Source organism: Sminthopsis crassicaudata, chromosome 3, assembly GCF_048593235.1.
Source record: "Sminthopsis crassicaudata isolate SCR6 chromosome 3, ASM4859323v1, whole genome shotgun sequence".
NCBI classification, from domain to species: domain Eukaryota; kingdom Metazoa; phylum Chordata; class Mammalia; order Dasyuromorphia; family Dasyuridae; genus Sminthopsis; species Sminthopsis crassicaudata.
Window position 1 is genome coordinate 73,404,602 of NC_133619.1, and position 14,886 is coordinate 73,419,487.

General features: G+C 34.4%; 1 protein-coding gene across 10 annotated transcripts in view; it reads right to left on the reverse strand.

Annotated features, from left to right (window-relative positions):
- Positions 1–14,886, reverse strand: part of UNC80 (unc-80 homolog, NALCN channel complex subunit) — a 218,502-nt gene that overhangs the window by 37,195 nt on the left and 166,421 nt on the right. For 9 of the 10 annotated variants that reach the window (XM_074298820.1, XM_074298825.1, XM_074298823.1 and 6 more), the window contains 8 exons: positions 13,940–14,036; positions 12,248–12,418; positions 10,366–10,458; positions 8,339–8,374; positions 7,776–7,994; positions 3,693–3,893; positions 1,351–1,474; positions 272–397 (listed from right to left, as the gene is read on the reverse strand). In XM_074298820.1, the coding sequence (XP_074154921.1) occupies positions 272–397; positions 1,351–1,474; positions 3,693–3,893; positions 7,776–7,994; positions 8,339–8,374; positions 10,366–10,458; positions 12,248–12,418; positions 13,940–14,036 (1,067 nt within the window). The remainder of the gene's footprint in view (positions 1–271; positions 398–1,350; positions 1,475–3,692; positions 3,894–7,775; positions 7,995–8,338; positions 8,375–10,365; positions 10,459–12,247; positions 12,419–13,939; positions 14,037–14,886) is intronic. The other variant, XM_074298827.1, reaches the window with a different exon arrangement.

Below are 14,886 nucleotides of genomic sequence, written 5' to 3' on the forward strand. Positions count from 1 at the left end.
TGTGATGTCTATGTACTGGAAAGGATTTCTGTAGTGTTTACAGGTCCAAATGATTCAGCTGTTTTTGTTTCTTCGGGAGAATGAAAGAAATACAAGTGAGGGCTAAGCTTAGGGCTGATGCTTTAAGCTTACGTAAGGTTAATAGTGTTTAAATAATGTATTTTTTTCCACAGATTTTGCCCAGCCTTTGCAGCAAAAAAAAGAGAGCACCCATGATCTGGTGTCTCAACTAAAAAATTAATGAGCCTGACAACAGGCCAGGCAGTCACACCTGTATCTGCAATGCTACAAGCCGGACAACAGCTGTGCTGAAGGGCAGAGGTGGTGAGAGATAAGGGCTGAGATGAAGAAGGGGTAATCCATCAGCAACACTGGAAGGTCCTACTACTCCCATCACCTGAAATACAAACAGAGCACATGACCAGCCTTGGCAATTGCATTTTCATGCAGTTACAGTTGAAGGGTTAAATTCATTGGAAAAATATAATCACAAGGTTGGACATTTTGCTTTTAATATTTTCTCTTATTTTCTTCTTATAGTGTGTAATATCTGGAGTCTGGTCCATTTACTCCATTCAGTCACATCTTGAGTATTGTACAATGTTTAGATCCAACTAAATATACAATGAGATATGAACTGTAAAGCTATCTCATTATTCATAATGAAGAGATTGAACATACTTACTCCTTCATTAAAAACTATTCAAAATATATTTTGTGGTGAATGTGCTGATGACGATGATAATGGCAACTGATCTATTTGCATCAGGCATTCTAGTGATACAGAACTGATTACTCTACAAATTAAGCAACAAGCTAATCTAATGTGCTTTTATCTGATGAAATGCTCTAACATGGCATCTACACATTGCACAAAACCTCAGGACCAGACTCTTGATATTATTTAAGTGGTAGATTAATTGGTTTCATTCATATATATCTTAGCCTGGCCAACTCACAGTGCCATTTTGTACTTTTCTCCCCAAAAATATTTCTCTGGGGATTTGAAGTATCCCTTCTGATACTAATATTAGCCAGTTGTGCGGTCTCCACCACCCCACTCTCCAACTCGCAGCCCTCAACTCTCAGCTCAACATACTGAGGCAGAAGTTCAAAGTAGTGCGTGGGAAGCAACATACCTGAAACCCATTACCACAGGGATCAGTCCCAGCATCTCCCCATGCACTACTCTGAAAATGGACCTCATCATTTACAGTGTCACCTGAGCAGTCTGCTTACATGGATGGGCAGGGGTGGGCAAAGTGATTGATCTGTAATCTTCAGTCCAAAGAAGTCAATAGCAGAGTGAAGTTTAATAAAGTTTCATAAGATTGCCACTTGGCTACTCACCAGATTGACACAGACATTGATCAGAGACCTAAGGTGAGGCAGGAAGGATATGATTGGCTGCCTCTGAAGTGTCAAACAAACCCCTTCAATCAAATTGCTGGCAGGCTCCCACTCAACCTGTCGCCTGGAATACAACAGTAGGTGCCATTAGCTGCTTGTTCTTCTTTCTAAGATGCTTGGAGACAAGGTGAATGTGACACAGTGATTCTGACGGGAGGAGGAGACATTATAAGACATGATGGGTATCTGAGACAACAAAGTGCATCACACGGGATGGATTTTACCCATGTTGTTCCAAAAGTACAGAGCACACTGAGAGGGGAAGAAGATATTGGAAACGTAGCAGAGGCACTCCTGCCTCACTTGACTAAAGACACAAAATCTATTGAAGAAAAAACAAAGATGATGAATGGGTTTCATATTAAGTTCTTACTATTTTGTTCTAAAAGAGGGTCCTAAGAATGTCATTATGGACAACCCATCATAGAGTGAGTCATTGTAGGGGAACCATCTGAATGTATATTTCTGAACTAGTCTTGTCAGATGGCATGTGAATAGATGCCAATAAAACATCAGGGGATTATGTATTTGGGCATTTATTAGCTTCTGCTATAATGAAGATCATATTCAAAGGCGGTTAACTTGAGAACTATTCTTTTTTGGCCTTCCTAAAAATAATTTTGGAGAAGATGGGGGTTGCTTAGACTGAATGGGAAGGTGTCAGTTACACAAACTGACTTCTTCATTCAGGTTTTTTGGGTTTGTTTGGTTTTGTTAAGCCCAGTCTTCATGGTGCCCCAGAACTGAGAATTTAGTCTTTGCATTTTTTACTTTGACACTAGTAAAATAAATGGATTTTGGCTTTGCTAAAGCCAACATCAATTTCAGGGGTGTCCATGAAGTGGGGTTACATGACTTGTCTTTTCTTCGTTAAATGATCAGAGCATCATTTGGCTGCCTGACTTGAATGGAAATGTCTACTGACATCTGTGAAAGCCAAAGCATTCTAGGGACCCACAAACCCAACACAGTCAATTTCATCTCTTACAAGTCCTGAGGGGAAGCTAAGAAAACAGTGGGTTAACAGAACCCCTAGAGGGGAAAAACCCAGGAAGTGATTTAAGAATTGGTATTATTGGTTTTATGAAACAGACCAATTCTAGTCTATCTGCTCCAATAAGTAAGGTGTGAGGATCAAAAAAGTGAGATAGGAAGGAGTATAGTAGGTAAAGAAAATGTACAAATTGATGTTGCCAACAATGACTAGGAACATTTTTTGTTATTTTCTTCTGAAAATGCAGAATATCCTAAAATTTACCTAAATAAAGGAGTGACTCAGCTTGAATTGGAGTAATTCTTAAGAATGGGAGGAACATGAAAAAAATCACTAAATTTTGAGCAAGACTTTGTTTAATTGGAAAGGAGGAGAAATGCATCCGCTAAATTAAATTAAGCTTTTCCAAATCAGCAGGATGATTTCTGTGCTAATCATGACCCTGGCTTGCCAGACCTGATTGATGCATTACTTGATTAAATGAACTCTCAGCACTTGAGGGCATAGGATTATTCAGAAGAATTAGCTTTCCAATTGGGTTTGTAGAAGAGACATTAGTTCCAGAAAAGGAACTAATTTTTCAAAGGACAAAGTATTTATTACCATTTCTGAGGGTAAACTTGTCTTCATGTATTATTTTACAAGCTTATAACTGCACTAAGACTTTTGGGACACCTTTTACTATTATTTGGTGTAACACGTTCAATACTTTTACTAAATTTGCTTGGAGAGCTCTTATAAAGGGCAAATATTCCTCACTACTGGAAGTGATCTTCCCAATTTGCAGTGATCCTTTCCTTATCTGATCTCATGGAACTTTATTCTTATTTGTATCATAATTGATTTTTAAAAATATTATACTTAGTATTCATATTATACCGTATGTAGGGCAGTGTAGTGTTTGGGAGAGAAAGATGACCTTGGAGTCAAAATGATTTGAGTTCAAGCTCTGTCTCTGAGATATCCTGCCTATGTGAATGATTTAAATTCTCAGAGCCTCAGGTTACTCCTAAAACCATAAATTGCTCAGGAGATGCTGAGAAAGTAGATTTCAAGATTACCACTTTTGCTTCTTTAAGAAATTTCTCCCCATCATTGTAACTGAGAACCTATCACCTAAGGCAATTGTAGAAATAACACTATATGATATAATACTAGCAATATTACATTTGACTCATTGTTTCAATACATTGCAGTACATCAACATCAATAAAATGACATGGTTGAACATCAATGCTTGTAACACTAGAGACAGACTTAAATATTTGTTTCCATTATACCTGCTCACCTCAAAGTAGGCATCTTGTGAATTTTATTAAACATACGATCCAATCTCTTTAAGATGAGGATAAGAGCAGGTCTCACTGCTTCAGCAGTCCAATCAGTGATTGGCAGCATTTCCATAATATATCGTCGAAGCCCCCGGCTTTCCATTGTCTGGGTGTCATAAGGTGCCAGCTTCAGAAGGGAATGTGCAATTTCTGCCAACCTAAAATTATTGCCCATTAAGAAGAAGCATGGGATTCCACAATATGTTTCTCTATAGAGCAGCATCAAAACCACCCACTTTTCAGGAACACTCACTTTTTTCATGACTGGTCAAAATAACAATATCTCATTTTATACTTTTAATTTGTAGGATTGTGCAGTTTTTCTAGAGTTTTTCTAGTTTTTCCAGTTTTGCTAGAGTTTGCCAATAATCAGAAACATAATATACATATGATCATAACTATAAGAATACATAGGCATATATATATAAATATGTACAAAAATTCATATTCATGTTCTTGTATAACATTGTTTTTCATTAGGCAAAAAAATCATGTTTACTATTCAAAGAATAAGCATACATAATTTAATGTACAGCAAATTCATATTCTCCAAAGTGGCAATTTGCTTTCTGGGTAACTTAACATTCTGATTAGTATGAATAAGTTATTAATTTTACATAATCTGAATCGAATGAAAAACACAAGATGAAACTATAGCTGAACATTACTGAAATTTTTTTTGTTGTTGTTGCTGTTAGTCCAAAGTCCATATTAGGATTTTGTAGTGTTACTGATATAATTGGTAATACTTTTTTATTGCCAAACCAATCCTAAGTTACTTTTATTTGGCATTCAAGACTTTCCCTAGGGTGGCTCCAACATACATTTGTAGCCTTATCTTCTCCTTTTCCTGTTGATACTACTATAATGATTCTGTCATGAACTACTTCTCATTGTCTGAACTCATATCACTTTTTCAAAAACTGTCTCTGGAATATGTTCTACTTTCCTCACTTTTTCATCTATGTCTGTTGAAGTCCTTTCAAAGACCAGCTGAGGTTCATGTCCATGAAGCTTTTCTTAATTCCAGACAGCAGGAAAATATTTTCCCTCAATGTCTCTGTTAAAAGCACCTTTTTTTTTTGGGAGGGGGGTTTAATATTATCATATTAAATAAATTTATTTAATTATCATATTAAAGAAATATTTATTTATATTCTATCTTGTATTATAGAATTGTTGCACATTTCTCTCCTGGTAGATTATATGCTTTTTGAGAGTAGGAACTGTATTTTACTCATCCCTGAACTCATCCCTCATGGTTGTTGAATAATTATAGTTGGTATTAGTCACAGGTGGAGTAGGCAATCACCTACATAATGTGAACTGAGGGGAAATAAACTGCTTTCTTGTTTGTTTACCTTAATTCCTCATTCCTCAATATTTTTCTTACAAGTTATAAAATAATAGAATTCTAGAGTTGAAGATAGTTTCAGGGGTCAGTTGATCAAACCTTTAGGTGAGAGATCCAAGTCTCTTTAGTATCTACCTGATAAGTGGTCATCCTAAAATTCCTCAAAGACTTTTACTGAGAGTGAACATGCTTATTATCTAAAGTTTCTACATATCTAATACTTTTGAGTTACTAAAAACCTCTTTTATATTTATTATCACTATTAGACATAAATAATATGTGTGACTAGTTAAGAAATTTTTTCCTTGACAAGTGGTGAATGGGACAGACAAATTTTGATTAGGAAAGTGACCAGGAAAGGACCAAAGCTGTATGGGAGGAGTCATTTACTTGGAATGTGATCATGGAAAAACCTAGATAATTAGGTAGGAGTTGAAGGAGTAAGGGTGAGACTGAGCTTGAAAGAAAAGAGTCAAGAAGGAAAGAATGGCAAAGGCAAATCTTTCTTAATCTACAACTTTGCTGAGGGTAGGCTATGAATAACGATCCCTGGAAGTCACTTTTAAAATAAATATTTTTCTGTATATTTGATCAATAATGATTACTTATAAAAAAGTAATATGCATAAAATTCTAATTATTTAAACTTTTTGACACATTTGCAATTGCTTTTTTTTCTCCATAGAAAAAAACAAGATATCTATTCTCATTACTATCTAAGAATGAAGCCTAGAACATTCAAAAACAAACAAAAAAAAACTTATAAGGAAACAGAATGTAGCAGCAAAAGGAAGCTTTCTGAATATCTATTTGATTTTCTTTTCATTAAGATGACTGCCTTTTTTTTCAGGCCTTAGGCATGTTTCAAGACATAATATGTTTTAAATTTCAAACCAAATAACTAATTTTCCTATCAGAATGGTGTATGTCTTTAAGTTTAAATGATATAGAGGGTATTAGGCCTTAGATGCATGGACATGGATGAGAAGACATGTAATCTATCCCTATTCAGGGCACATGGAATTTTCTTTCTGATTGAAAATTTCAGTGTGCAAATTCTATTGCTTTTTGCAGTACTGCCTTAATTATATTGGATAAATTCCTTTAGAACAGACCATGTCTAATGGGGTATGTGCCCCAATTGTAGGTATCAATGGCAAGAATATCATATTTGGAGTTAATATGACCTGACTTTCAACCTCATCTCTGCTACTGATGGATGACCTATATGATTTTGGCCAAAGTGCTTCCCTGGGATTTTCTTTCTCCTCTGCATTATGAGGGGATTGGAATAAATGATCTCAAAGCTCTCTTTTAACTGTAACTCTAGTGTTCTACATTGTGTGAAAACATGAATACTCATTGACCTATTAGATTCACATATATTTTCACTCTGTTTAGGCTACCATCGATCCATTAAGCATTTTTTTTTTAAAGTGACAGCAAGTTCCTTAAGAAGCTGGCTCAAATTCAGCTGCCACATAATCCACATACACTTCTGATATAATATCATTGTTCAGCTAAGTCATATTACACTATTCCTAAGATTTATATTTCATTGTGCTCTCATGATTGCTCTTGTCCCTCCTCCAGTTCTTTATGACTTTCTTTTACTTTAGATTGCCACAAAATGGTTATTTAGAGATACTGATGTCACAAAAGTCTCCTTCTCTAGCCTACCAAAGCTGAATTGTGATTAAGTTTTATTTTAATGAATTATAGGATTTCAATATAAGAATTCTTGCTTGGCTGTTTAATATTAAATATGACTCATTTAGATAATACATGGAACAATTATATGTATTTATATAGGAAATATAAATTTCAATGTTCATGAATTCTTATTTTAAGCCTCATAATCTCTCTTCTTTTGCTCCAGTCACTCTGCACATGTCTATGTGACATTCACAATTCTAAGATATCAATGAAAGAGATTCAAAACAATTAGATCTACTATAAAGTACATTTATAAACGTAGTGATGAATAATTTTTTCTTGTAATTAACAAGTTTATGTTTTTCAAACTATTTTCACATGTGATTCTATAACTTGCCATAATGGATTAGTTTGGGGCCACTAAAACTTATGTAGTAATTGTTATATTGCATATTTTCAGAAGACATTGATAATTGGTTTGGTCATTAATATAGTTTTAATGATTTTTATAAACAATAGAATTTTGATTTTATATATATATATGCATATATATATATATATTTGATTAGCATTGCTTTGGTATTTGCCTAATCTACTTTTCAAAAAGCTCATAGTGGATAGTAAGGATTACTATTTTGTAATTCTTAAAATACCTTAGAAATAATTCATATTTCTTTTTGAACACTTCTCTTTCATATCCTTCAGGGCATTGACTATGATGGTGATTGTGAAATCTAGAAAAATGTCATCAGTTTTTGCACTTTACTTTTCTATATTCATTGATAAAGAATATGGGTCTTGATTGTCTGTCTGTCCCCAGTTCATATGTTGTTTTCCAAATGCAGGAATCTTCCCATTTTGCTGGGATAAAGCATAATTTCAAAAAAGCTTAGCAAGAGAACCAGTGTCCCAAACAATAAGATTTTCCCATCAAATCTTCTTATGAAAGACAATAAATCATATTTTTACTTCACTCTGAAGTTTCACATAACCCCCTAGACCCACAGCTTACTTGACAGTAAGGACAGTACCTCATATGAGATTTAACATCTAGCAGCTCCAAGGCAGTGACACGAGGCTCGCCTGCCAAGTTCTGTAAGATCTTTAATCTTGGTCCACAGTGTTTATAGAACTCAGTGCAAATATTTAGTAGGGATTCTCTGGGTCTCCGGAACTCCTCTCTAGCAATTCGTTCATCCAGCTCCTCTCGGGGAAGACCCTGCCCTTCCTCCAACAAGTGTAGGTTTTCCCTGGGGAATAATAAGAATTTTTAAAAAGGTTGGCAGAGTGGGATGAACTTTGTGGGTCAGGCAGCTGCAGGTAACCAAGAACCCTTCCTGCTGAACTCCTACATCTGAGAGAATAATTGTAAAGCGATAACCTTTCTGCAAGAGCAAAATAAGTGAGAAAGCTTAGGGGATGAGGGTCACTCCAACCCAAGAAGTTCTGTTAGTCTTCCTTGCTTAGACACCTTCTCTGGGCTTAACCAGAAAAGATCTTGCCTTGCCTCAATTATCCGCTGTACTGCAATATAGTTCAGAGTTCATCCTGTCATGGCAGAGAGAGGTGAGATAGGACACAAGCCTTACTGTACCTGATAAAGTGTAGCTTCGCTCCTTGTTCCTGGTACCTGCCAAGTGAAAAATGTAGCCTGAATCATTATTGGAACAACATGCAGCAGCTTAGAATTTCATCAGTGAACACACCTTTGTCAAGACACATAATGACACATGTACTAAACCTGAGTAAGGTTAAAACTACCTCATTTGGGGACTATAGATGGTAACTACAACAATATCTGTCTATTTTATTAGGTCTGCACATTCTGAAAATAAATAGATATAGGAAAGTTTAGCCAGAGGGAAGGGCATTTGAGATGTTTTGCAAATAAAGTGCATATGAGACAAAATTTTATTACAAGGTCTTCTATTTTTCAGTGGACTAGGGAAAGAAAATTGCTTTGGAGACATTTTATTCATCAGCTGATAAAAGAGACATCTAAGGAAATCTTTCTCCCTTAATAAACCCCTCAAAATTGTGTTTATCCAGATTTTCTGAAAATATCTCCTGAAAATATTATTTAAATTATAGTTAACTTTTAATCATTCATGCTAATGAACAGATCAGAGTTTTGAATAATCTGAAATATCACTTAATTTAAATGTCATTTATGTTTTATAGTTGTGTTTTTATATTTATGTTTGGATGTAGGAGTACATGATGTTTATTTGCCTTTTTTTTTTTTTTCTTCCTGAGAAAGTTAAGTGACTTGCCCAGGGTTACACAGCCAGGAATTGTTAAGTGTCTGAGATCACATTTGAACTCAGGTCTTCCTGACTTCAGGGCTGGTGCTCTATCCACTGCGCCACCTAGGTGCCTTGAGTATATGATGTTTAGAAAATTAACTGTGCATAATAATTTTGTCATACACAATAATATACACAGAGGCAGCTTGTAACAATGAAGAGATCACTGACATTGAAGGTAGGGAACCTGGGTCCAAATCATTCCACTGATATTTGTACCAAGGGTGACTTTAGGAAAGACATTTAGTCTTTGGTCTTCAGTTTCCTCATTTATAAAATGAGAGATCATAGGATCATAGATTTCAATCAGAAAGGGATCCTAAGGTCATCAAGTCTAATACTCTAATTAGTGACTTCCTCAGGGCACAGTTAATATCTGAATCAGGACTCGAAATCAAGTTTTCCTGATTTCAAGTCCAGTACCCTATTTAGGAGGTTAGAATAGATATGGCCAATGAGGTCTTTCCATTTAAAAACCTCTGATGATGAAAAGATGACTTATGAGAGATCTAGAGAATTTTCATTTTCTTTATTTTCATTCCCTTGCCACCTTCTTCATGCTGGAAAAGGTAGATCTTTCTAAATAATTGTCATTTTTTTAAAGGAGGGGAAATGGACAATCCATAACTTGTTTTAGTTGGTAAGGGCTTTCCTCCAGGTTACTGACATCCTGGGGAACACACTCTTCCACTAGTCCTATTCTATTTCCCCTGATTTGTTCACCTGGGGACCACCTTCTTTGCTAAATATATCAGCTTGATTAGATCCAATAAGAGAGGATTGCTCACATTAATCAGATTATCTGAAACTCAAAGGATTTTAAAAATCAAAAAAGATGTCAGGAGAAAAAATATACCAAAACATCAACAGATGGGTCAGTGGTATGACTATCTGAGGTATCAACAAAATATTTAAGTAAAATGCTAGTTGGCCAATAAACTTGAAAGCAAGCTTTAAGAAGTTAAATCATTATTTGGACAAAGTACAATGTGGTTAATTTGTCCACTGACATTAAGGAATTAATTATACTTAGCAGTGAGTAGAATTGGGCATTACCTTCCCATTTCTTAATCTCTCCCTATGAAAGTTAAGAAAAATGCATCTAGAAAAGAGACATATTAACCATCTAGCTCATTCCATACATGTGCATTTATGAAAGTCCTATGGACTTAATAAGTATTGATTACATAGCTACTATGTGCCAAGAATTCTCCTTCAATGAGCAGCAGGCTATAATTTAGAATGAAACAATTAATGTGTGATGATGAGCAAGGTTGGTAGAAACAAAGTAGAATAATAAATTACTGAAAATTACCTTGTGTTCACTCCAGATGACATAGTGTGGTTAGCCGTAGTGGTCCCTTTATGGCCTTGATCACATCTGCTCATCTGAGGGGCTGTCATAGGTCTACAAAAGGATCAAGCCACAAGCTGTGAGTGACATCTATATCCAAGAAACGATCTGGCTATGGTGGAGAGTGTTCTAGACTTGAGATGAACCTATAAGATCATGCACTTGAGCTAGAAGAAACCTTAGCGTCCATTTAAGCCAGTCTCCTTTCCCATCCCTTTCTTTTTGACAGATGAGGAAACTGAGTCTCAGAGAAGTTAAGTGACTTATTCGCAGGTACATGGATATAAGTAGCCAAAATGGGATTTGAAACTGGGTTCTCTAACTCCAATTACAACACTCTTAGATGACCTATATTAGGACTCATTCATTTACCAAACCAAGGATAATTATAACCTTCTAGAGCCTCAGTTTCCTTATCTGTAGAATAGACTTTACAGTCTAGAATAAAAACATTTTGAAAACCTTAATGCATTACATAAAGGTGAATTATTGTTAGCCTTTATTTCCATATTGGCAAGATGATAATCTATATATTTTATGAGAACTTTGTAATTTTTACGAGTATGTTGTTTAAGTTCAATTCTAAACCATGATTATTAAAACAATAGTGTTGTTGTTGTTTTTTTTTTTTTTTCCTGAGGCAACTGGGGTTGAGTGACTTGCCCAGAGTCTCACAGCCAGGAAGTGTAAAGAATCTGAAGCGAGATTTAAACTCAGGTCTTCTTGACTTCAGGGCTGGTGCTCTATCCACTACACCAACTAGCTGCTCCATCAATAGCGAATTTTTAAAATAATTAGTGAAATTCTTATAAATAACCCTGAAATGTTTATGTAAGAGGTTTTAGAGCTAAAAATTAAAACCTACAGAAACTCCAAATTTAGTGACTTGAGACCAGAAATAGAAAATATGTGTAGGAGACTCTAGTCATCCATTCCACACTCAGCTCCTCTACTTTTCTTAACAAATGATTACAGAATAATAAGTCAGAGAAGAATCATCAGAAACCATGTGGTCAATTATTTCTCTTCTTTTAGAATATATTGGAAAGAAATGGAACCAAATGAATCTCTAAAATGGTAATAAATCAACAATCTAGGCATTTTTAGGCACTGTAATGATGCCCAATTAGTTATTTCATTCCTACTATTTACTTAAAAACCTAGATAAGATTTCCTTCTGAATTGATACTTCAAGGATAAAAAGCATACATCAATAGGAAAAGACAATGATCTTGTATGTGTGTGTGTGTGTGTGTGTGTGTGTGTGTGTTGTATATGCATGGATGTGCACAGCTTTTAAAATCTATTTTTGTCATGTTCATTTCCCTTTTTATGCATACATATAAACTGTCAGTCTACTGGCATAACATCTGAAAATCTAGGAATATCTCTAAGCCAATCAAGACACTTGAGTATATTTTAATTCATCTAAATAGTTGAAAGAAAAAAAGTATAACCATGAACCATTAAAGCCCAAGTTTTCAATATTTTGGCTATTTGGAAATGAATCCTGGTTTGTGTTTTGTTTTCGAGTCCTGGGCGCTTGTGTTGTTGTCTTCCAGTCATGTCTGACTGTTTGTGACCCCATGTGGGGTTTTCTTGGCAAAGATACTGGAGTGGTTTGGTATTTTCTTGTCCATTTGATTTTACATAAGAGGAAACAGCTAATGGCTTGCTCAGGATTACATAATTAGGAAGTAATGTTTGAATCTAGATTTGAACTCAGATTTTCCTAACTCCACACCAGCTCTATTCACTGCACTGCCTAGTTGACTCATGACATTTTTTTTTAACCTACTGTTAACATGGTTTAAGGCTTAGATGTTTCTGTCAATAGGATTACCTGGTGAGAACTTCCACACTGTATAAGAGGGCCTGCAGGGATGTCGCCAGAGCAGCTGTGGCTGCAATCTCCTCTCGGGCAGCAGGTACTGTTTCCACTTGGGACGTCTGCCTTTTTAACTTTTGTAGGTAACATGGAACTAAGGCTTCTAAGACCATCAGCATCTGAAGACTTCATCAAAACAAAAATAAATCACAGTTTACATCATGTTTTCATATACCTGTTTTAGTTAAAGTCATGGAAAAATAAAATATACAAGAATTATGCAGTCTAGGATCCCTATTAATTCTTTCTTAGGATCATAAATCTAGAGTTGGAAGAAAACTCAAAGGATATTTAATCCAAGCTCATATATTTTTACAAATATGGAAATTGAGGCCTGGGTAGATTGTGACTTGTTTTAAGGTCACATAGCTAAAAAGCATCACTTTGATCACATAATTTGGAATCATGTCCCTGATTCTAGAATCAATATTCTTTCCACTGCTTCTTACAATAGTTATGATTCTATGCATTTACATAAATAAATATCTTTGAACCAATTCAGCATTATTTTATTGACACTGCTTATGACTAAAACTAGCTGATTTTACAAGAGAAATTAATGACTTAAAATGTAGTTTTGATGCTTTGAGATCAAGAAAAAACACAAAACATTACCCAAGATATTAGGTCTAAATCATATTTTTGGTATGTGAGAGTAGAAGTTATTCATTTGATGGGGATTGTTGACGAGCATAGCATTACGAGCAATGCTTCATGGCATGTGTGAAGGCTGGGTAGACAAGCAAATAAAATGAAAAAAGTTGAACTGATGAGGAGAAGGAAAATAGGCAGAGGTACAAACACTGTGAGGAGAGTAATAGGCCATAGAATTGGAAAGTGTGTAAAAGAAAGCTCAGAAAGATGATATTCAAATACAAATACTTTCCTAAACAGATGTTCGACTTTTTGGACTTGGAACAAAAATAATTTCTGATTAAGGTGTCCTTCATAATTTATAAAAAGTATAATATAGCCCCATTTTTCTGAAGTACAAGTAGTAACTCAAATTAGGTTGGCATAGTCCATTCATTCAAATTATTACTCTGTTTTTAGAGTTCTTTTAAAGTGAATAGTCAGTATTGCTTTTTTATTAGCATCTCAATTATTTGTATGTGAACGGATGTTTCTGTATGCTTATATGTATGTTTTCTGAAAATAGTTGTTTCTCTTGTATATGTCAAAATTATCTCCCATGTAATCTTATTTCTATTATTTGTACTATATAAAAGCACTTCATTTTAATTATTCCAAATTTCAAATTAGAGGCATTCAAATGAATGAATTACTAGAGTCTTTGATAATTCACTTAATTGACATTAGATTAAAATATGACTTTAAATATTTTAAATTTAAAATATAATTATATATATATATATATATAATTTCCTTAGTATATAGTGCACCAGATTTTAAGTCAGTAAAATCTAAATGTAAGAATTCCATTACATATATATATATATATATATGTATATATTTGCATATATGTATAATCCAAAATGATTCTGTTATTTTCAATTACAACCTTCACTCCATTTGCTAAAGATCATGCTTCCTGCATTATTTCTCTTCCCTCCACTTCCTCAGGTGACCTTAGGACCAGGCACAAAACACAGAATGAACAATGAAAGAACAATAAATAATTGTTACCTTCGGAATGATTCTGGAGCATAAGCTACCACAGTGACACAGAGTTTGATGGCTTCACTAATAGAGAAAGTCAGATCCTCATTCCCATAGCAAAAGTCTGAAGGGGCAAAAGTTGAAGGAACCCGATTTAGTGAATTCTTTTAGTGATAAAGAAGAGTTTGTTTTCTAACATTTATTTCAGTAGTTGTGTTTGAATGTTTCATCCCTTTTAAGTCATAGTCCTTAAAAGAAAACATTCCTTCATTTCTTCACCTACTAATTAGTGCTCTTTTATTTTTAATTATTATTTCTCCCTAGATTAGAAATGGAAAATTGATAACATCATTGTGTATTCTGCAAGTCTAAAGTCTGGCAGGCTCTGTATTTATTATTTCATCAGTGTAGGAAATTTCCAGTGTGGAAATTCCCTGAACTAATGCAAATTGGCAACTTATCTGCAACTTGTATTCTTAGAGAGGTGCCTACCACATTGGGAAATTAAATGACTTTCCTAATGTCATATAAAAATCATGTTGTCGGGAAGTATTGATTCCAGGTTTTCCTTATTCCAAGAGCAGCAATTTATTTACTATTCTGACTTACCTCTCTAACTAAGGATAAGAAGAGAAGATGATTTGTCTTTTAATAATGTAAATAATTTTCTTCCTTTGAACAAGGACTTTATAAAAATAGCATTTTTAATATATAAAGACAACTTTTAACTACAATTTTTAACATTCAATTAAAAAAAATTTTGAATTACAAATTTTCTCCCCCTATTTCTCACCTCTACCCTCCCTAAGATAATAAGCAATTTGATATGGATTCCACATATATAATACATATGTGGAATTATGTAAAACACATTTTCATATTAATCATGTGTGAAAGAAGAACCAAAAGAAAAAAAAAACCCTGAAAAAATAGGATGAAAATAGTAAAATCAATCTGAATTCAGATAACTGGAT